General features: G+C 33.3%; 1 protein-coding gene and 2 long non-coding RNA genes across 4 annotated transcripts in view; 2 read left to right on the forward strand and 1 right to left on the reverse strand.

The window, feature by feature from the left end:
- Nucleotides 1-23,115, forward strand: part of LOC106073275 (28S ribosomal protein S35, mitochondrial-like) — a 56,110-nt gene that overhangs the window by 30,789 nt on the left and 2,206 nt on the right. For both annotated transcript variants that reach the window (XM_056032741.1, XM_056032742.1), the window contains exons 5-6: nt 714-823; nt 21,280-21,349. In XM_056032741.1, the coding sequence (XP_055888716.1) occupies nt 714-823; nt 21,280-21,349 (180 nt within the window). The remainder of the gene's footprint in view (nt 1-713; nt 824-21,279; nt 21,350-23,115) is intronic.
- On the forward strand, nt 830-3,429 carry LOC129926790 (uncharacterized). Its single transcript, XR_008778526.1, has 2 exons — nt 830-2,247; nt 2,394-3,429. It is a non-coding gene; the product is annotated as an uncharacterized LOC129926790 (long non-coding RNA).
- On the reverse strand, nt 10,311-18,396 carry LOC129926788 (uncharacterized). Its single transcript, XR_008778524.1, has 2 exons — nt 16,151-18,396; nt 10,311-10,803 (listed from the first exon to the last, which is right to left on the reverse strand). It is a non-coding gene; the product is annotated as an uncharacterized LOC129926788 (long non-coding RNA).

Below are 23,115 nucleotides of genomic sequence, written 5' to 3' on the forward strand. Positions count from 1 at the left end.
CATGTGCCATATTTAGTGTTCCATATGAAGTTTTTAAAAGGTGTATCAACATTACTTTTTTAATACTATTTTTACATGTACCAGTATATATTTTGTGTTGTTGATTAATACTGTCTTACTGAATACAGTTACAGTTTTAAAAAAAGGGAAAACATGTAGAATTAAGCTGAAGAGAACTGCTAGTAGAATTTTTTAGCTATTAAAAAATGAAGAGCAAATTTCGTATTATGTCGGCTTAAAAAAAATTATTTGTCAAAATTTAAAATAAAAAAGTTTTTTTAGTTAATGTAACTGCTGTGGTTTTGATAATATAATATCTTAGTTATTCAAAGTAAGTAATAACATAATAAATTTTCTTATTTTTTTCACCCACCACAAGTGGGAGAATAAATGATAGGTGAGTGAGTCAGGGCTTTCAGGATTTTTTAGATATGTACTATTTAATGGGCTTATCTAGAATTACATTGATGTGAATACTCTTACTTCTTGTTTTCTAAACACTTGCTGGGCATCAGCTGTATAGAAAATACAGTAAACATACACATAGTTTAACCCTACCAGACCAAGTAAAAACAAATGACATTTGGGCCACGAGGCCTTATCAGCTACAAACAGAAAAGACTAACAACTAATACAAAATTTGCTTGTTGTTAACTTATCTTGTCTGATGTTGTCTTTTTGATTTGTATATTTCTATAATTTTTTTTTTACAGTTTTACTTATCAGATTTGAAGCTTGATTATCATGCAAGAGATAAATTTATTCGACTTGTTGGAGATCGTTACAATAAAAAGACAGATGAAGTTACCTTTGAAACTGGCAGGTAAAAATGAATTAAATTGGTATCTTGTTTCCATTCTTAATTTGTAACTTACATTACGAACTTGTTTTGTCAAAAGTAAAAACTTTTTGAAAATTAGTAGAAAAGTAAAAAGTTATTTATTAGATTTTCTCTATGAAGTCAACATTTGTACACAAAAACTAGGATGCTTTGTTCCAGGGTATCCTTATGTTGACCAAATAGGCATTGTACTATTTTTATGTTGACACTCGTGATCCTATTTCATGGGAAATTTTTCAAAAGTTGCATATTATGTTAGTATAATATCTTATAAATGATATAGTTTAACTAAAATTATTTAAATAAAGGTATTTTAAAGTAAAAAATGAGTTTGAAAGGGTTAGGGGTAAGCTAATATTACTCTAAATGTTGAAAAAATTTTCGTTTTACTATGCCAATTACCGCATAGCCGCCATAAAAGTGGGTCATGTTTGGTGTCTTTGAAAAGCTTACAGTCATCTCTACTAGTCCATTTCAATGACTCAATTCATCTAAAAATAACCATGGCCTTGAAACTAGTTCAAACTAGACCACTACACGTGTCTATTCAAATCCGATTGGATCATGATGTGTATTTATGAAATAAACGATTTTGATTGGTTCCTTTCGGCCATGTGGTTCTGATGTTTACAGCAACAATGATGGCGTCTGTGAATCAATAGAAGACCCTTTTGGATATTGTATGCTATTTTTGCCATTATTATTTACGGTAAGTACATGTTTCCTAATATTTTTTTTAGATCTAAATGTAGCATTATCATAAAAACATAGATCTAGGGGTCGGACAAGCATGTAATAATAACCATTCATAATATAGTCATGTTATTGCGTGTTTAGTTACTAGATCTAGTTTAGTTACTACTTTTAACTTTTAGCCTTACTTAGGGCTAGGCTAGTCTAAGGCTTCCCACTAGTCTAGATCTAGATTCATATTCTAGATGCCTTAGTATTTGGATTGATCTAGTTCTATAAAATATATAAATATTCATTTTAGATTCAAGATCTATATAGATCTATCTCTATCATCTATAAATCTTGTCTACTTTAGTCTAGATCTAGATCTCCATTTCATGAGCAGTAAAATCGTATCCATTGCAGAAGATTAGATTCTAGATAATTCTAGTTGTTGCTTTTTCTAGATCTAAAATAACTTTGATGACTCAAGAATAAATAGCTTGAGTCTGAGTATTGTGTAAATGAGTAATGAGAGAGTCCTGCTAGTGTAGATTTATTTACTAGATTTCTAGATCTAAATTTTACTAGTAACTAGGCTACAATGGCATACATACATTTACTTTTTCCTTTTATTTCCAGTCTCACTATCTCCTGACTACAATTAGAAGTAATGATCTATCTAATCTGTTACAAGGATATAGACATAGATCTACACACATTAGGAATTGTAGGTAAGAAAAAAAAAAGTATTGTTCATTCATTTTTTTCTATCATTCTTTTTAGTTCTAGATTATATATTGAATAAATAACACTAATGCTATATATATCAGTTGAATATTTTCATAATATTTAATTTATATTTTCTTCATATCAACAGATCAAAACAACACATGCAGTACACTGACCCTTCCTCTTGTTGGAAGAAAACATCACCACATACTAGTACCTCGTCAACCATCTACCCTGTCTGAAAGCTGCCTAAATACTGCAGTATGACATAGAAGTACTTCATAATCAAACACCACATCACATGCTGCTTATCACATATATAGCAATAATTTCCACTTTATAGACCTTTGATCTGTATCATGTTAACAACCTGGGATTCTTTTGTCGTTGGATGCTGTCGTTGACCACCACCTCAAGCTGCAAAGACATAAAGTTCTACCTAACTTATTTCATTACAAGATTCATCATCAAGCACTGTTCATGGTGAACCAATTTTATCATCAGCTACTGTTCGTTGTAGCTGTACACATGCAATGAGCTTCAGTCTCGCCATGTCACATTATATCAGCATTTCTTACCATCTATAACGTTTATATTGCACAGCATACATATGAGCATTATCAGCTCAATGGCTATATATAAAAAGCCATATCATATTACAATGAAGGACTGTCTACTATAAAGGCACTGCACTCTACAATTATTCAGCCACCTAAAACAAACAAGTTGCATTTATTTTCAAATACTGGTTCCATTCTATTCACTGGATTTATTATTGTGTGTACTCTATCAAACCACTAGTGTGAGTACAGATAACATTAGTGCTTATGAAAATTATTTGAACTGGTGTAGGTAATTTTATTTTTTTTTTACTTTAAAAAACTTTTTGTGTAAACCACATTCATATATTAATTATATTTTAACTATTTATTTACTTATTATTTGCATGTATTTATAATTTAGGGATACTTGATTTTTAGTGGTTTTGGGGCTTACATTAATGTCTGAAAAGTAACAATTTGACTTATTATGTCTCCGGGTCAATTTCTTTTTGCACAGAGAGGGCGGGGGCTGTGGGTAAGCCATCTAAAATAAATTTTAACAATATTTTAATAAATTTTGTGTTTGCTTCTATTTCTAAATGTTACATGAGCTAAATAAAACATCTTTTTAAACAATATATATACATATCTTGTTTTTCTCACTCATTGAAAGTTTAATTTTCATTTTTCTCAAAATGTCAATTTTACATGGGCATGTGTTCTTAGGAATCACTTTTCTCTCCTGTCATAAAGAAATTGTATTGTTTCTGAAAGGTGAACCTGTTACACATTTCCATACTAACGAATGGGTTCAGGATTTGGCATTTGCAATTGATCTCACTGGTCACCTGCAAGACTTGAATTTGAAACTTCAAAGTAAAGACTAAATTATCACAACTGCGTGTGATCATGTGAAGTGCTTTTAAGCAAAATTACGACTGTGGAAAAACCAAATATGAAGAGAAAATCTTGTTCACTTGTCAGGAACTAAAAAGATTAAATACGGCTACAACATTTTGGTAAATATGTCTTATACCTGGAATCGTTAGTAGATGCTTCCACTGGCTGTTTTCATGACTTCGTTTGATACGAGCAAGAACGTTTGATACAAGCAAGAACGTTTGATACAAGCAAGAACGTTTGATACAAGCAAGAACGTTTGATACGAGCAAGAATTTTCGTTGTTTTTATCTCCATTTTCATTTGCTTCTGAAAATGCTGCTGGTAATGTGCAACTGGAGCTGATAGAATAGCAGTTAGATTCTTTGTTGAAAGCAAAGTATAAAGAAGTCTGCGCCAAAATTTAGTTATATACCTAAACGGTACTTTCAATTGCGGAAATTTGCTGCCAGAATTCTAGCTATTTTTGCAAGCACTGATCTCTGTGAGCAGTTCTTTTCTACCATGAAAGCTACAAATCACCTCACCGTTCGAGATTATCTGATCAAAATTTGTCGTCAGTGATGATAGTGTCAGTGACAAACAAACTTACACCCGATATTAATAAACTTGTATCCCAGAAATATGTCAAGAATCAGGACAGAGAAAAGAATGCGCAATCATACTAATTTTTAATTATGAAATTATACTGCAAATTTAGCTAACTAAGGGACATGTGTGCCATTAATTATTGTATTCTATTGTATTGTTTCTAATTTACATAAAACTAGTAAGCTATTTTGCAACTGACCGTCCCGAGACATGACGTTAAACTGCGCTCCTCTTTCCTTAGCACTTTTGGAGCTCAAAAGTGCCCTACTTCTTTTCTATCATTGTGTCTGCCTCCTCTTTTCCTAAGTCTGCCTTCATTGATCATCACACTGTCTCCTTAACTTTAAATTCTCACTACGTCCTAGACCAGTCCGTTTGCCGTGGACTGCGACGGGTAAGGGGGGATAAAGAGATCCTGGTGTTTGAGTGGTGGCTATCTGAGGATAAACCACCACAACACAATACTTTGGCTCCAAGTTCCCCTAGACCTGAGACCCAAATGGCCCGCTCTGGGTCAACCGGCTGGTCATGCCGACGACCTATGCTGGAGGGCGGTTGCTGGAGGGTCAATCAGGGAGCTGCTGTATCGGACACATGTCCGATGTAGCAGCTGACTGAGTATAGCACCTGTGTAGCCCTGGTGGGCTCATTCTGGACATCCGAATGGCCCGTCCCCTTGTTGGACTCGATGGCGGGTGGGGAGCACAGGTGCCGAATAAACCAAAATATATATGGACAAAAAAACACACACAAAACTACTTGCCCCAGACCTATGTCTGGGCAAGAAACGTCGAATTGACGATAAAAAAGAGGAAGTCCCAAAAAGCTGTGCCACCTGGCCATCATTTCTGGTGGTTAGATGCACAGAGGAGGGAAAAAGCCTGACAAAGTTGAGCCCTTTTATTATCTATAAGGGACTCAAGTCAGTAGTGGGAGAGCCCAAGAGTGTGTCTAAGCTACACAAAACAATGGAACTCCTTGTAGAAGTAGACAGCAAGACACACTCTGATGGGCTTTTAAGATGCAGAAGACTCTGTGATCTCCAAGTGGAAGTCATGCCACACAAGAGTCTGAACACCAGCAGAGGTGTAATCAGCTCTAGGGACCTACTGGAATGTTCCGAGAAGGAAATAGTGGAGGGCATTGAAGGAGTCACCCATGCCCGGCGCATTACCAGGCGCAGGGAGGGTGAGGAGGTCAAAACCGCCACTATTATCCTCACATTCGGAACTAGGACACCGCCAGAGTATGTGAAGGCAGGATACCTACGAGTTCCAGTGAGGCCCTACATACCTAACCCCATGAGGTGCTTCAATGCCAGGGTTATGGACACGGCGTGGCAGTCTGCAAGAGGAACACTGTGTGTGCCAGATGTGCTGGAGAGGGTCATGAGGACAAGGGCTGCACAGCCCAGTTCAAATGCCCAAACTGTCACGCTGGCCACTCAGCCTACTCCAAGGACTGCCCTGTGTGGAAACAGGAGGTTGCCGTGCAGGAGTACAAGGCAAGAAACGGATGTACCTTTAGCCAGGCGAAATCGGCTGTACTGGCCCTACCCAAGGGCCAATTCGGCTTGACAAAGACCTACGCCCAGGCTGTTGCTAAGAAAGGAAGATCCATAGCCACACAGACGGACACATTGACCCCACCACCCCCTCCTCCTCCCCCAACTCAGAAGAAAACACCGCCAAAGAACACACCTCTGAAGAAACAAGAAAGCCCTGTTGTCATGCTAAAGAACAGGTTCTCTGTGCTCGCTGATGAGAGCATGGAGACTGAGCAGCATGTCAAAACCTATACTCTGGGAGAACCCGGAGACATCATGTCTGACACAGGTTCTCCTCAGAGAACCCAGCCAGACACCCCAACCTCTACCGAGTTAGAGGTTGACCAACTCCCTAAGGGGAGAAATCAAAGCGGAGAGGATGCCCGAGGTGAGAGAGGAGGAAATAACCTCCGCTCTAACCAGAGGGATCCCCCCTCTCCAGAGAGAAAGACTTCCCCCAAAAGGGGGTTATCCTCCTCTCCATCCAAACCCAAGAATAAAAATACCAAGGTCACTGGAATAAAGGGAAACCCCTCCGGGGGCCTCCCAAGGCCAAATAGCTCCAAGTAGGTCATCTAGAATAAGCCATGGATTCCAGAATTGTACAGTGGAATTGTAGAGGCCACTAACTTAAAAACACTATTTAATAATGTCGACCCTGGGAAGGTACTGGGCTTTATTCGGGAAATGGGGCTATCTACGAAGATCTGATTTCTGAATTTGTGAACATGCACTATTTACATTAGATTTTTACCAAATATTTAAATTTTTACTACCTTTACTATTTTAACTGTGAATAGACCTTGATTTTAATTATATGACTGTATAGAATCTGGCCCTTGTTGTTTAGAGAGAGAGTAGTCCTTAAGGAACTGCAGGCACGACATGGCCTAAATTGTGCCGATGTGCCTCAAATCAAAAATCAAAAAAAAAAATCATCTATTGATTTTTGGCTGCGGCCCCTTAGGATATAGTAAGTTTTTTATGCAGCCCATACACCTTAACGAATTTGACATGCCTGCTGTAATGGTTATTTCAGAAACACATTCCTAAAAATGACGTGATTTGACCCCTCGACCCCCCCCCCCCTTTTTCATTAAAAAATATTTTTAAAGGCATATTATGTGTTCATATAATCAAATACATCATTTGAATACATTAAAAATCCTAAAATGTTAAATACAAAAAAAAAAGTTTTCAAGGTAGATGACCCCCTTAAGTGAAGCGGGACACATGCCAATCATAGGATGTAATACATACTCTGTTCAGACATTGCAAAGTAATGGTACTTTCCATATGTCATTACAGTAGGTCAATTTAATAATAAAAAAAAAAAACAGTGTATATAAATTTAAAGTGGTCCGGTTTTATTTCCCTCTAAGCTGTGTTGATGATGGTGTGGCAGCTTTATCATTTCCACATTGCTAATTTTGTTAAATAATTCATCATCATTAATATGCAAACGTTAAAGTTTTAAGCCAAATAATTGTAGGCTTTCTGAAACATTTTCCCATATTGGAACATCTTTCAGTGCATTCGATCTAAGTTTTGATGCTGTTGAATTGGTTCTTTCTCTCTTTGAGATGTTTAGCACAATTATAGAACAAGTCTATGCTACTAAATGGTTTTCTTCCAACCAACTGGTCATCATTCAAAGTAGTAAGAGGAACCTTTTCATGCATTTCTGAACCAATGGCAGAAAATACTTCAAGAGCACTGACATTCTGTCCCACAATAATCAGAATTGTTGCATGGAATATTGTTGTCATGTTATGTACAAAATGCAGCCACAATTAATTATGGTTGGATGCCTTTTTTGAGAAATATGATTTCAAAGCAGGATATAATTTAGTAATATCTCTATAGCAGGCATGAGAGGTATTTCCATAACCCGAAATGCTTTTATATTCTATATCAACAAATTGGCAGTCATGTGAATGGTGTACAAGCAAGGGCAATAATAAATGTTTCACATATTGTTTCTCAGTCTGTTGGAAGTCAACAGTAGTTTTATGGCATTGTGTACAAAAGAGCAGCAAAGCTAATACCTAAGAGTTTCTTGCCAACATTAACTGAATGCTGTATTTTCTCAAAAATATGTGTATGTCCTCACCATTTCAGCCCTCCTAATTTAGTATTAGTGTCATCGGTAAACAAACCTTCAACTTTTCAGCCAGTTCATGTTTTTGTGAACCATTGGCAAATAATTTCAGCTTTTTCTCCTTTTCCAATATTTTGACAACAATACCATACTATATAATTTTGTAGAATGTTACTTGTTGTTAAAAAAAGAAAGTTCAATTTAAGCAATAAAATAAGTGTATAGTCTGAGTAGATATAGAAGTAATGCATTGATCTTTAAGTTTTCAAGTAGCACTAATGCAGCATGTCACAGCTCTTCTTCTTATAGTTGAAGGTACTAATTCATTGGTGGTGCTGAGAAGTGCTAAAATTGTAGACCTTTTCTTGAGATGTCAGATGTTGCACGAAGTTACTGTGACGTGTCAGGGATTCTATAGATGTATATATCTAGATCTAAATGCTATCTTAGAGATTCAATAAATGAAAATCCTTTTGAAATCAAATACAGAACTTTAATTCAAAACTTGCAAGCACAAGAATAGATATAATATATACAGAAATAAAACTGTATTAGATGAATAACTTCATTCAAAGCTCAATAATAAACTATATTCAGATTACTACTAGATTTAATAAAATACAAGACTTTTCTCTACAAATTCTAACTCAAAACTAAAATGCTTCTATCTCTATGAAATTTACATCACGACTGAAGATTCTCCCGTGCGTTTTTCTAACCTCGTTTTTGACACTTGGCTTAACCAATGAAATCATTTTCTTCAAATAATCAAATAATTTCCTATCAAGTGTCATACATGTCATACAAGAGATTGACATGTCTGCTTACGTCATAGGAAATTCCTATAGTTGACAGGCATAGATATGTTAGATTATTTAACCTAGAATTTGGTTTATTTTAAATTGATACGTGACACAGCACAACACCTTGCAGTGTAAATGAGACAAATTGAGTACTTAGACATACAAACTTAGTATAATGTACATTGAATAACAGTAATGTAGATTTAGACACATATAAATCATGGCAAGTTATCATTGTTTACTTTCAACTTAACATTACAATTGTGAGTTGTTCTTGTTGGTCATTTTCTTTCATTTCTAAAATGGGAAAAATTTCATAGAAAACCTTAACCCTTTAACCCTTACTACAACATCCTAAGCACCATCCCAAACCAAACTCAACAAACCACTAGCCAGATCCACTCCTGTTAAATTTGCTAAAACTAATAAAACACCCTCATTAAATAAACCTACTAAAGAAGTAATACCAAAATACCTTAAAGCCTTAGTAATAAACTTTCAAAGCATTAGGAACAAAATAGCAGACTTAGAAATTTTATTAGAACGTGAGAAACCAGACATAATTGCAGGAACAGAAACATGGCTACATCCTGAAATTTATAATGCAGAAATGTTCAATAGTGATTATGACATTTTTAGTAAAAGATAGGGCATAAAATCATGGAGGAGTTCTTTTAGCAATAACAAATACTCTTAAAGGAGAAGAAATTATCTTACCTAACTCAAAAAATATAGAATCAACATTTTGTAAAATCAACACCACCTCAACATCCCTAATAATAGGCAGTATTTACAGACCAACAAATTCTAGTTTAGAATACATGCAGGAACTATGTAATCAGTTAACTACACTTAAAGAAAAATATAAAAATGCAGTTTTTTGGATTATGGGTGATTTCAACAAACACGATATAGATTGGAAAACACTAACCATAGATAAACACCAAAACCTTTAGGACATTAATGAGCTTTTCATAGAAACTTTACACAACCTAAGTTTAGATCAAATTATTAAAAAACCAACAGACCTGGGTTAGTAGTAGATTATGATATTATCCCTGGTCTATCAGACCATGATATCATTAAAATACACAGTCAGATCAAAGCAGAAGCCAATACAAAACCCAAAAGAAAAATCTTACTCTTGAATAAATGCAACCTAACACAACTACACCATACTGTGTTAAACTTTCAACAAACATTCTTATCTGAAAAAGACATTAACCAACCCGTTGATGACCAATGGGATTTCATTAAAAACTATCTTAAAAACATTATAGAAAATCATATACAAACTAAATACACATCAAACAAAATAAGTAAATGCTGATTTAATAATAGATTAAAGAAGCTTTGTAAACAAGGAAAACCTATATAGAAAATTTAAAGAAACTAAGGCAGAAAGAATTTCTAAAAAGTATATAATGTGATGTTGCTAGTTCAGGCTGTCTTGAAGTCAACCAATTACTCTGCAATCGTTTGGGTGTAATTGTTCGGGTGTATTACGTGTAGTTGACCAACAACACAAACAAGAACTGGCACATCGATTGTAACAGGTGAAGAGATGTAGTCAACGATGATGAACAAGTTAATATATATTTATTATGATAAAAGGCCACAGTAGAAGTCTCTGTCACTAAACACGTCGTTACCCTGGAATGTTCTAACGCTAACTGATTTTCCGGTCTCTAACCCAACATATCCCAAACGTCACTAGTCCCGTTCAATATGCGTCTACTATGGTGCGTCGCTAAATAACTAAAATAACTAACCTATATAAATAAGGTGTCTAACAGATTCCTCCCCCCCTTGAAAAAAAAATATGTCAATATTTTTCCACTACTGTCAAGTCTTACAAGGGCATTTTCAATTTAAGGGGAAGACCACAAACATAAAATCTTGATCTCTTCATCTTGACATCTTCATCTTGACAGTTCCTCATATTCATGTCAATGTTCATAACAGTTCATAACATTCCAGAATCATCTTCATTGGTACATAGTTCATCATGGAGGAAAATGTGGCATCTTATGGGCACGTCCTATACATCTCAAATGTTCTTCACTGGCAGTAATCTGATAAAATACAATATTTCAAAAAAAACAATTATAAACTTTATTTACACATTCAATAAATTTTTTCTTACCACCCTTTTATACGCTTTTGTCCATTTTTCTTTTATACTCACCCTTTTCCATAGAACTAACTTTCGTCAATGATATATGAAATGATTCACACAAAAAAAAATATCCATACTTACTTTTAAATGCTTAACATCAACTTTACTTATCTCCCTTTTCATAACATATAAATGGTGTCAATATATTAATATATATTACATAATCAATATAATCATAGTTTATTTACAAAACTGTTTCACTTCAATGTCATTCTAGACAATAAATCAGCTACAATATTCACAGCTCCACTAATAGCTTTCACTTCAAATTTATACTCCTGTAGTGCTAAGAACCATCTATAAACACGACTGTTTTTCATGCTCTTTTGTTGTATATACTGAATAGGTTTATGATCAGTTAATAATATGAATTTCCTTCCTATTAAATAGCTCTCTAGCTTAGTAATTACCCATATTACAGCTAAGGCTTCTCTTTCAATGACACTATATTTTTTCTCTGCCTCTGACAATTTTCTACTTACATATAATATAGGATGTAAGTTATCATAGTTCTGCATTAAACAACCACCAATAGCATTACCAGATGCATCAGTTGTGACATAAAATATTTTGTCTTTATCAGGTAGTCTTAATATTAGTTCATGACTAAAAACATCTTTAATTCTGTCAATAGCTTTCACACATTCCTCATTACAAACTACTTTTTGAGGTTTTCCTTTTTTAAGTAAGTCATTTAGTGGATTCACTATTTCTGCTAAGTTTTTTATAAACTTTCTGTAATAATTTACTATTCCCAATATGCTTTTAATTTGTCTTTTTGTTGTAGGTATTTCAATATTAAGTACTTTCTTTATGTTATCTTCAATAGGGCTAATCATGTTGTTATTTATTTTATGTCCTAAGAAAATTATTTCCTCCAATCCTATTTCTACTTTTTCTGCTTGAATTGTAAGTCCACTTTCTTTTATTATTTTGAATACTTCTTTTACATCTACCAAATGTTCCTCCCAACTATTATTAAAAATACATATGTCATCCAAATAGCAAATAACATTTTCTTTGTTTCCAATTATCATGTTCATCATTCTATTAAATGTGGCAGGTGCATTTACTAATCCAAAACTCATATAATTCCATTGAAAAATACCATATGGTGTTACAAATGCTGTGTAAGGTTTTGCATTTTCTGTTAAAGGTATTTGCCAATAACCTTTAGTTAAATCCAATTTAGTAAAAAATTTTGCTCCATTTAATTTATGTAAAATATCCTCTATATTTGGCATTGGATATGGGTCAAATTCTGTGATGTTGTTAAGTTTCCTATAATCAATACATAACCTTATATCTCCATTCTTCTTTTTGGCTATCACAATTGGTGAAGCATAAGGAGATGTTGATGGCTCAATTATACCTGATTCTAGTAAATTGTCTATTTCTTTCTTTACTTTGTCTTGTAAATGTAGCGGTATTCTATATGGCTTAAGCTTGATAGGTTTTGGGTCTGTTACTTTAATGTCATGTTTAATAATATTTGTTTTTCCTGGTATGCTGGAAAAAATTTCTTTGTATTCCTGTATTATTTTAGTTATATCTTTTGACATTTCCTTAGTTAAATTATTAAGATTAATCTTTTGCCAAGTTTGATTCTCTTTTGTTTCTATTACAGGTATTTCCTTAATATCATTTTCATTATGATTTTCATTTGTTATTATCATCAAGCATTCTTCTCTTTCTGAAAATTTATTTTCTATTTTCTCCTGAATGTTTTGTATTAACTCATCTTCTCTATCATGATACAGTTTCAAATTATTTATGTGATATGTTTTAATTTTCCCATTTATTTCAATTTGATAATTCACATCACTAATTTGTTTTATCACCTTAAATGGACCTTTCCATTGTTTACCAATTTTATTTTTCAGGTCATTTATCAATATTAATACATTGTTTCCTACTTCTAGTGTTTTCAATTGTCTTTTCTTATTTAGATTCTCATGAGCACTTTGTTTGTACTTCTTATTGTTGTTATATGCTTGAGTCCATATTTCTTTCAATTCTGTTGTGATTGTTGTTTCACTGTCATTATTTAATTTATTCTCATTGTCTATTAGATTTTCTTTAAAAACATCTAATTCATCTCTGGGTTTTCTTCCATGTATTATTTCATATGGTGAAAATTGTGTTGCTTCATGGATGTTGTTTCTATGAGCAAATAGTACATAGTTAATGTAATGATCCCACTTGTTCTGATTATTCTGAATTATCTTTGTTAGTGATCTTTTTAATGATCCACCATATCGTTCACATAAACCGTTACTCTCCAGGTGGTAAACCGAAGAGTATATGTGTTGTATATTGTATTGTTTAGTCCATTTCTTAAATTGTTCTGACTTAAACTGAGATCCCTGATCACTCAATATAATTTTAGGTATACCATGTCTTGTAATTACTTTTTGAGTTATGGCATTAATGATATTTTCTGCACTTGTATTTGATAATGGGATTGCCTCTGGGTATCTACTAAACATGTCTATTACTGTTAGAATGTATTTGTTATTATTTTCAGTTTGAATTAAAGGACCTATTAAATCAATAGATACTTTCTGAAATGGTGCTGTAGGTTCATCCATTTCTTGAATAGGTGCTTTATTCACTAGGCTTTTGTTAGATCTCTTTTGACATATGTCACATGAGTTTATGTATTTGTTGATTGTTGCTTTCATTTTGGGCCAGAATACTTGTTTTGACAAATTCCTATAACATTTCTTTACTCCCCTATGTGCTGCTAAATTATTATCATGTGTCATGATTAAAACATCTTTCCAATATTTCTGTGGTAAGACAAGTTGTTTTATTTTCTTGTTATCATTACTTGTTTGTCTAAACAATATTTTATTCTCTATACAAAATTTCTCCATTGGGTTATTATTGTTTTTATCTGATATTCTTGAATAAATTTTCCCAATAATATTGTCATTCATTTGTTCTAATGCAAATTTGGGTATTGTTTCTTTTTCACTTTGAGATATTTGTGTTTCAAGACTATTTTGTGTTTCATTTTCTATCTCTCTTTTCTTAATATCTGTATTTTCTATTTGTATTACATTACTGGTTTCTTTTTCTTTATCATTACTTATTACATTTATTGTATTTTTCTGTTTCTCATCTTGTTTATCCATTGATCTTGTTATTATCATACTTGTTATATTTTGTGTTTCTATGTTTTCATGATTTTGTCTTATGTTTTTGTATTTGTTTTGCCAGTCTTCTAATTCTTTTCTTGAACATTCTTTAACTCCTTTTATGTTTCCTACTAACATATCATATCTCATTTCTGGTATTGCAATGCCATCACAATAACCAGTGAAAAATGGAGTTTCAATGTACACCCTTATAGCTTTAAATTCCCTTACGGTGCCATCTGCTAATTCTACTTTCCTAGTAAACCCTTTATACCAATGAGGTTTGACAAATTTAGTTTTTACTGCCAAAGTGTTACAACCTGAATCCCTGATTAATTCCACTGGAATTCTATCTACAAACCCTGGGTACACTGCAAAATTGTTCCTATTTCCTTCCATGAAATATATCCTATCTGTACCTTTATTTTTGTATTCCCTACTGTAACTCCTATTTCTATAATTTCCCCTGTCATTCCTATCTCTACTCCTATATCTACTGTTATTTTGTTCATTGTATCTATTTCTACTTCCAGACCTACTATTCCCTCTTCTACAGTTAGCTGCTATATGACCTTTTCCTTGACATTTAAAACAGGTTATTTCACTATATTTTCTATTTCCACTATTTGATCTGTTTCTATTTCTACTTCTATCAACATTTTCTTTGGTGTATCCTATTAAATCTACTTTGCTCTTATCTCTATCAGAAAATGGTTTATTTGGATATGCATTTTTGTATACTCTCATTATCTCTGTTATTTCATCTATAGTTTTTGGGTTTCTTTCTCTAATAAAAGATTGTAATTGAGGATCACATTTATTTACAAAGTTGTCCACTAGAATAAAATTTTTTAATCCTTCATAAGAATTTGTTACTTTTTCTAATTTTACCCACTTATTGAAAAAATCCTTTTCCATATTAATGGTGGTTTGGGGTTCTATTCCTAATGATGGTATATTGTCAAAATATTTCTTTCTAAAAGTTGTAGCATTATGACCATATGCATTCAATAATTCTCTTTTTAAAACCTGATAGCTATCATCAATATGATGGTCATGATTTTGACATATTGTTAGAGCTTGACCATGAACGAAGTCTATCAGTATTTCAGACCATTCTTCTTCAGGCATATTAAATGTAGACATTTTTGCCTCATATCTTTTCAGGAAATCACCAATGTCATCCTTCTGTTCATCAAAACTTTGTATTTTTCTCTTTAGCCATGTCTGCGAATTAGGGTTGTCTCTTTGAGTGATATAATTATTTGAGTTATTTGTGTTATTTCCTTGTTCAATTTGGGCTCTGGCTTGTGCTGCATCCAATCTCATCTTCTCCATTTTAGCTTCATGTTCTCGGTCCTCTTTTTGCTTCTCATATTCTTCCTTTCTGATCCTATCTTGTCTCTCTATCTCTTGTCTTTGACGTTCTTCTTGTCTTTCTATCTCTTGTCTTTGACGTTCTTCTTGTCTTTCTATCTCTTGTCTTTGACGTTCTGTTTCCTCCTTCACAACTTGCTGTACATAAGCTGCTAAGTCCTTTCCTTTTAACTCCATGGCCTTTCCATCCTGCATAGCTGTTTCCTTAACCTCCTTAAGGTCCACATATGATGATGTAGCCATTGTGTTTTATATTTTATATATATTTTTACTTGGCCTATATTAGTTATGGCTATACTTTAAACTTATTTTATATTTAAGTTTTTCCACACTTTTATACAAATTTTAAATGATATGTCTCTATCTATAGATTTAGTAAATGTATAAATCTAGTCTGAGTTATTATGGTTATATTCAAATCTGTATATTAGGTCCAGTATTACACACAAATTTAAATCTAGTATATTATAGTATGTATAATATTACCATTTAGATCTATAGTTATCAAGAGCACTATGACTTTTAGATCTAGTATGAATAACTATGATCAATTTCAAAATCTGGTATGACTGAAGTCACAGTGAAGTGTTTAGAGTAAATTCAAAGACTGTCTAGAGTCTAGATCTAGAGTAGATTATGGTTCTATTTCACCATGCGAAACAAATATGTGTATACAGTGTCAAATATATCTTCAACAAGATATATATATCTAGAATGTACTACCTTCATTCATCTTCAACTTAATAATATTTCAAAGTAGAGTCTAGATAATTAAATTGTACCAAAGAGATGTACAACAATTTGCAGATCTAAATTTAGCCAGACGATAGTGTTTGACTACATAGCCAGTTTCGGCATTATTCTCATGGCAAAATCATAATTGATTTTAACCGCTCAAACTAAAATTATTTTAGTCTGATTCACAATGAAAGAATCCTACCCGCACTTTCTATCATTAAGTGAAAAAAAATACAGATCTAATTAAATTAATAAAAATAAATAATTTAAAATAATATAAACAAATGAAATAATTAAATGAGACTATCGCTATGGGTTGGGATGTGACAATATGGCACACAATGATAACGTCACGAAGTAACCAGGCAACAACGGATATGACGTTTGCACAAACAAAACAAATTACAACCCTAAACGTATAATATAGCTTTTCATCTAAATTACGTCTTCTACCCCGACGGGTTTTAAGGCGCACCACCTGATTTTACTCAGGCTAACGTACCAAATTTAGACAAAATCTATTTCTAAGGGCAATCTAAACATATACTAATAAGAAAAATGGCACTTAGCTTTTGATAAGAAAGATCCCTTTGTTCGGACTCCCGAATATGCTAGATCACAACAAATTCCACTGCCTCTCTTCCAGTTCTGACTCTGTTCTCCGGTGCTACCAGTATCCCACGTAATGCCACAGATGTCCTGATATGCCACAGCAAAATGTTCCAGTTTCTTTGACGACTGTTGATGACCGTATGTGTAGTTCCGACGACTTTGTATACACAGTTACTGACGAATAAGTTAACGGTTCTTCTAGCGATGACTTGACTTGTGTAGATGATTACTGACAAATAACAGTCTCTTGACGGCAACTTGATCTGGACGACTGACGAATAACGAATTTCTTGACGATGACTTGATCTGGGCTGACGAATAACGGCTTTCTTGACGATGACTTGATCTGGGCTGACGAATAACGACTTTCTTGACGATGACTTGATCTGGGCTGACGAATAACGGTTCTCTAAAATAGTTCACTGCTTCTGCTGCTATTCCGGTAGTACGACGAAGTTTGCTGTTGTACTCTGCTTCAATAGACCAAACTGTCCAATGTAGACTAGGTGAAACCAAGGTCACCTCCAACGACGTTCCGTTACACGATTAACGGTTTTCAACGAAATTAAGTGGATGTAGCTGTTTCCACAACTTCACTGCTAACAAGTCTAGGTATGGTCTAGACCGACGAATACTAGATATATCAATGTTCAGTAATGATAAAGATTACTTCACTAACCTTCCAAAGGTTAAACACAGTGACCGTTATAAACGTGGCAAGCAACCGGTTCAATGAGCAAACTGCTCCACAAGAATCTCTCCAAGGGTAAGACGACAGAGCGATTTCGATTTAGTTAGCTACCAAACTTGTAGTACTCACAATACTTCTGACAGCGGGCAAACTGTCCTTCTCGAAACTGACGAGGTAAAACTTGATACTCAATGTGGCTCCTATGACGAAGAAAAAATATGTCCAACAGGTTCACTAACGATCTCTCACCCGTTATGAATGAACGGTTTCTCTGGTTGTAGGTCGGTTCAGCATATGAAGATCAGGCGTTGCGATGATTACGGTCCTGACGAAGGTCACCCTGAGTTAACGGCTCGTTGAACGTGCGATCAAACAGGCGACGACTGCATGTAGATCTAGAACAAAGTCACTCTGCGATACTGCTGTGTTCAGCCGTACTCCGATGAAATCTTATATCTTCGAGTGCACGACCCTCACCTGAGTAAACGTTCTGCTTCGAGGTCCGGTTCGATGTTCGGCTTCATCAAGGGTCCGGCTTCGAGGTTCGGGGTCGCCACTGTGATGTTGCTAGTTCAGGCTGTCTTGAAGTCAACCAATTACTCTGCAATCGTTTGGGTGTAATTGTTCGGGTGTATTACGTGTAGTTGACCAACAACACAAACAAGAACTGGCACATCGATTGTAACAGGTGAAGAGATGTAGTCAACGATGATGAACAAGTTAATATATATTTATTATGATAAAAGGCCACAGTAGAAGTCTCTGTCACTAAACACGTCGTTACCCTGGAATGTTCTAACGCTAACTGATTTTCCGGTCTCTAACCCAACATATCCCAAACGTCACTAGTCCCGTTCAATATGCGTCTACTATGGTGCGTCGCTAAATAACTAAAATAACTAACCTATATAAATAAGGTGTCTAACAATAAAAATTAAACACCTAACCTATAAAGTAAGCAGACAGCTGCAGAGTGAATACATAAACAATTTTATATCTAAAGATAACAACAAAAACCTATGGTCATACATTAAGTCTAAGAAAATGGAAACTACAGGCATAGTGCTATTAAAAGATCATTTAACACATAATGATAATGAAACTTAAGCTAACATCCTAAATAAATACTTTGCATCAGCATTCTCAGCCCCAGGAGACAAAGACATATTACTTAATTTGAACCAAGTAGACAACATAGGAAATATAAAAGTGCAAGAAAAGGGAATCCAAAAACTATTAGCAAACATTAAACCCAATAAAGCATCTAGACCTGATTACTCAAAGAACTAAGCGATGAGCTAGCACCAGTGTTTAAAATACTTTTTTAGACATCTCTTAACCAGGGCAGAGTACGAATGGGCTGGAAAGAAGCTAATGTAAACTTTACAAAAAAGGAGAAAAAACTGACCCAAGAAACTACAGACCAGTATCACTTACCAGCATCACATGTAAAATCCTAGAACACATAATATGTAGCAATATCATGATCCACTTAGACAAACATAATGTCCTTACTCCATACCAACATGGCTTTAGGAAATATAGATCATGTGAAACTCAACTAATAGGACTAATTGATGATTTTTCAAAAGGTTTTGAGGATAGTGAGCAAATAGATGGCTTTTGACAAAGTTCACCACCATAGTTTGCTTAAAAAATTAAAATATTTTGGCATTGTTGGTCCATTGCATCAGTGGATTAAAGATTTTCTGATAGGAAGAGAACACACTGTAATAATAAATGGCTCTAAATCAAAACCAATAACAGAAAACTCAGGTGTACCTCAAGGAACAGTCTTAGGTCCATTACTATTTTTAATTTACATAAATGATTTACCAAATTACATTAGTTCAGAAACAAAAGTCAGATTATTTGCAGACCATTGCATGATATATAGAACAATAAAACCAACACAAGATACAGAAACAAACAGATACAGACATTTTACAAAGAGAATTAGATTAATTACAGAAATGGGAATCAAATTGGAGCATGTCTTTACACCCAGAAAAATGTCAGTTTTAAGAGTAACAAAAAATTAAAACAAATTAATTCCACTTATTTTATTCATGGTAAACCAGTAACACAGACTAAAAATGCAAAATACCTAGGTGTTATAATAAATGAAAAACTGTCATAGAATCGCCATATTGATGAAATTATCAAAAAATCAATCAAAGCATTAGGGTTTACTAGAAGAAATTTCTATAAATCAAATAAGAACATAAAACTAAAATGTTATTTAACAGGTTTAGAATAGCTGTATACAATTAAGGTCCCGGGGTTCCACCTGACAAGACATCACTCACACACAGTCATACATAGAGTGACCAACTATGTGAATAGTTTAAATAACAAAAATTAAATGAATTTAATTGTATGAAACTGATATATGTGTATGTACAATGAAGATAATAAATAGACAATATATATATTAGATATATATATATATAATATATAAATATAAAGATATTATTCAACAATTAATTTAAGCACCTTTGCTACTGCTATCAACTTGTCACCCTGGTTTCATAGTCCACCAGACTCTGACCGACTTGCGTCACAAAACTGCCAGCCTCGGTAATAGTAAAGTTAGACCTCAGATGATTGCCAATTTGACAATGACACTGAAAACAATAATATATATATTTCTGAGACAGCAAGCAACGCCCACACTAGCACAGACTCGAGCTCAGTATATACAACTCCAACACTGACACCCTATAAACGAAATAAACACAAAACTTAACTTCTACTCTAAAACTAGAAATAGTGACAACCTCATACAACATACAATAAGAGATATCACAAACGAATAACTCACCCTAAACAGGGGTCCAAAAATCCTACTGAATAATAAGTCCGAGAAACTAGTACAGACTATAGATATAATAACCTTTTACGGACCAACACACCGTCCGTTCCAACCAAAGTCAGAGGGTGAACTGCCTCATGACAAATAATGACCAATAGATGTCACCGGACTTATTGACGTAGCAAAACAATTCAAAATAAACATACTAGGCACTCTCGCCCCGTACAAGTACTATGAGTAGGAAATAAAAAAAAGAGTTAGGATAACTACGCGACATATGGTTAGGCCAATAATAGAATATGTATCCTCTGTTTGGGACCCCTAAACTCAAGAAAAAATTAAGAAGCTGGAACAGACACAAAATGGAGCAGTGAGATTTATAAGAAACGAATATTCATATTTGGCTTGAGTGACACCTTTAGTAAAATCACTAAATTTAGAAAGCCTTCAGGATTGAAGATTTAAAAGTGAAGTAGCAATTATACATAAAACACTGAACCATAATCTTCAAATACAAAAACAAAATCTAATAAAATACTCAGAAAAACACAAAGATAAAGCACTTTCCTCATCCCATATGCTAGTACAAATTTGTACAAGTACTCCTTTTAGCCAAGTGCTATTAGAGCATGGAATGGGTTGCCTGAGCTAGCCAGGAAAACTAGTGGCTTGGCAGAATTTAAGTCATTGGTTAATATGCATGCTAAATGCATGACGCGTAGGACATAATCATCTTCTTTTTTGAAGTAACGTCTGTATTATATAAAATAAGTTGTAAGCGCTCTTTAGCAATGAAAGTGAAATACAGAAAATAATCCTGTTGCCATCTTAAATGAGTTAAATTTCCAACATATCTTTGAAATTTAAATTTTTTGAAGTAACATCTGTATTATATAAGATAAGACATTTTTACAATCTGATAATCAGGTACTATATCTAATAAGTAAGTAGTCTTCATACAAAATTTTTAATTATTTTTTGTTATTTTCTTTACAGATGTCCTCTTAAGTCTCAGAACATAGAGTTTCTAAAGTTTGTTTTCACAGTTGTTTATTTTGAGTCTTGGGTGAGTTGTCAATTAAATCACTACTTAAAGGTTTTTAAATTGTTTAGATTTGTTTGTTCTCATTTCTTAAGATAAAAGTGCTTTTTTTTTCACTAACTTTTTTTAATGGCAGAATAAATTGTTACCATCATATGTTGATAGGATAGTAACAATTTTATTTGAATTTAATGTTTGCTCAAATAGATACTTAGAATTTTGTGTCTTGTTTTCTAAATTAATGCTTAGAATTAGTTTGCATTTAATGTTACTTAAATTAATATAATAATGTTTGGAAAGCAAGAAGGTAACAATTATTACATATATATATGTATCATATTGCTGGTAGATGTAGATATAAATTTATAGTGTACATACACATCACAATACTACACATATTAGTTTTTGATTGGCCATATCTGTTAATAAATGCTGTTACATAATAAGAGTTTTAAAATAACAAGTTAAAAAAAATATATAAAAAATAATATGAATATATGTATTTTATTTTAAAGTTTTGCAAATTGTTCAGTAACACAAGGTATTTACAAGAAATGAGAAATGTACTGTTGTTGTTTTTTATATCTTTGCTGAGCTAAGCTATTAGATTTGTATTAAAAATAGTCTTAAATAGAAGTATGAATTCATTACAGAAAACACATTGGTTTTTCAACGGCATATCATAGTGAAACAAAAGTGTGCTTATGTCTGATAAATGTAGACTCCTGTAGTACAACGTTAATTTTTCTTCTCTATATTCTGAAGTTTTAAAGCAAAAATAAATTCAATATATATTCTTATCAGAATGTTTATATTAAAAGGAATAGCTTAATATTTTATTTTTAAAAAATACACTGTGACTAACACATGCAATCAAAATCAATTTTATAATTTAATCTTTTGGTGAGTTAGTTTTTTTCATTACGTTACAAACAAAAGTAAAAAGACTTTATAATCTACATCAGTGTTTCCCAAAGTGGGGTGCGCCTACCCCCCTCACCTCATTAACTATGCTGATTTTTATAAATACCCAGTTATTATGTTCTGTTAATAAATTAGGGGGGGGGGTACTCAACATTACAAAATTATAAAAGGGGTACACATAGATCAAAAGTTTGGGAAACACTGATCTATACAATTGTTTTTATTCCTTTGTACTATAACTGAAAGTAATGCAGTTTAGAAAAAGCAAAACACTGGAACTGAGACAATGAAATCAAACCTTGATAGTTGAAACACAATACAGTATTACAGGAATAGTTGGATCCTGTCAATTGAATCAACTTGTATTTGTTAAAAGAAACGATCTTGTACAAAGAACCACTATTATCTGTCTCAAATTTTTCTATCCTATCAAAGTTTAGGATTGTTGTTATTTCTAGAATGCTATTGTTAGTTTTTGGACATTAAAGTAACAATAGACTAGAGGCCATGCCCTCTATGCTTGCTATGTCCTTTTGAGACATATTTCACCCTGACTTCTTAGTATTTTGTATGCAATTAAAAAAACATACAGATGACAATGTCAAATTATGTAACATATATGCAATATCTTTTCAAATACATTGGGCGCATACATTGTCTTCTGAGACAGTGAAAGATGAATAGCCAAAATTTAATTTAAGTATCCACATGTATTAAGACTAGGCCTATAGGTGACAAAAAAAACAAAAAATATGTCAGGAATAAGTAATTGTTAGGTATAGTTCATAGTCCACATGCGAGTGAAATTTTAGTTTTCATAAATCACAATTTAGGAATTACTGTATGCATCCTGGAATGCATAATAT

This window comes from Biomphalaria glabrata, chromosome 6, assembly GCF_947242115.1.
Source record: "Biomphalaria glabrata chromosome 6, xgBioGlab47.1, whole genome shotgun sequence".
NCBI classification, from domain to species: domain Eukaryota; kingdom Metazoa; phylum Mollusca; class Gastropoda; family Planorbidae; genus Biomphalaria; species Biomphalaria glabrata.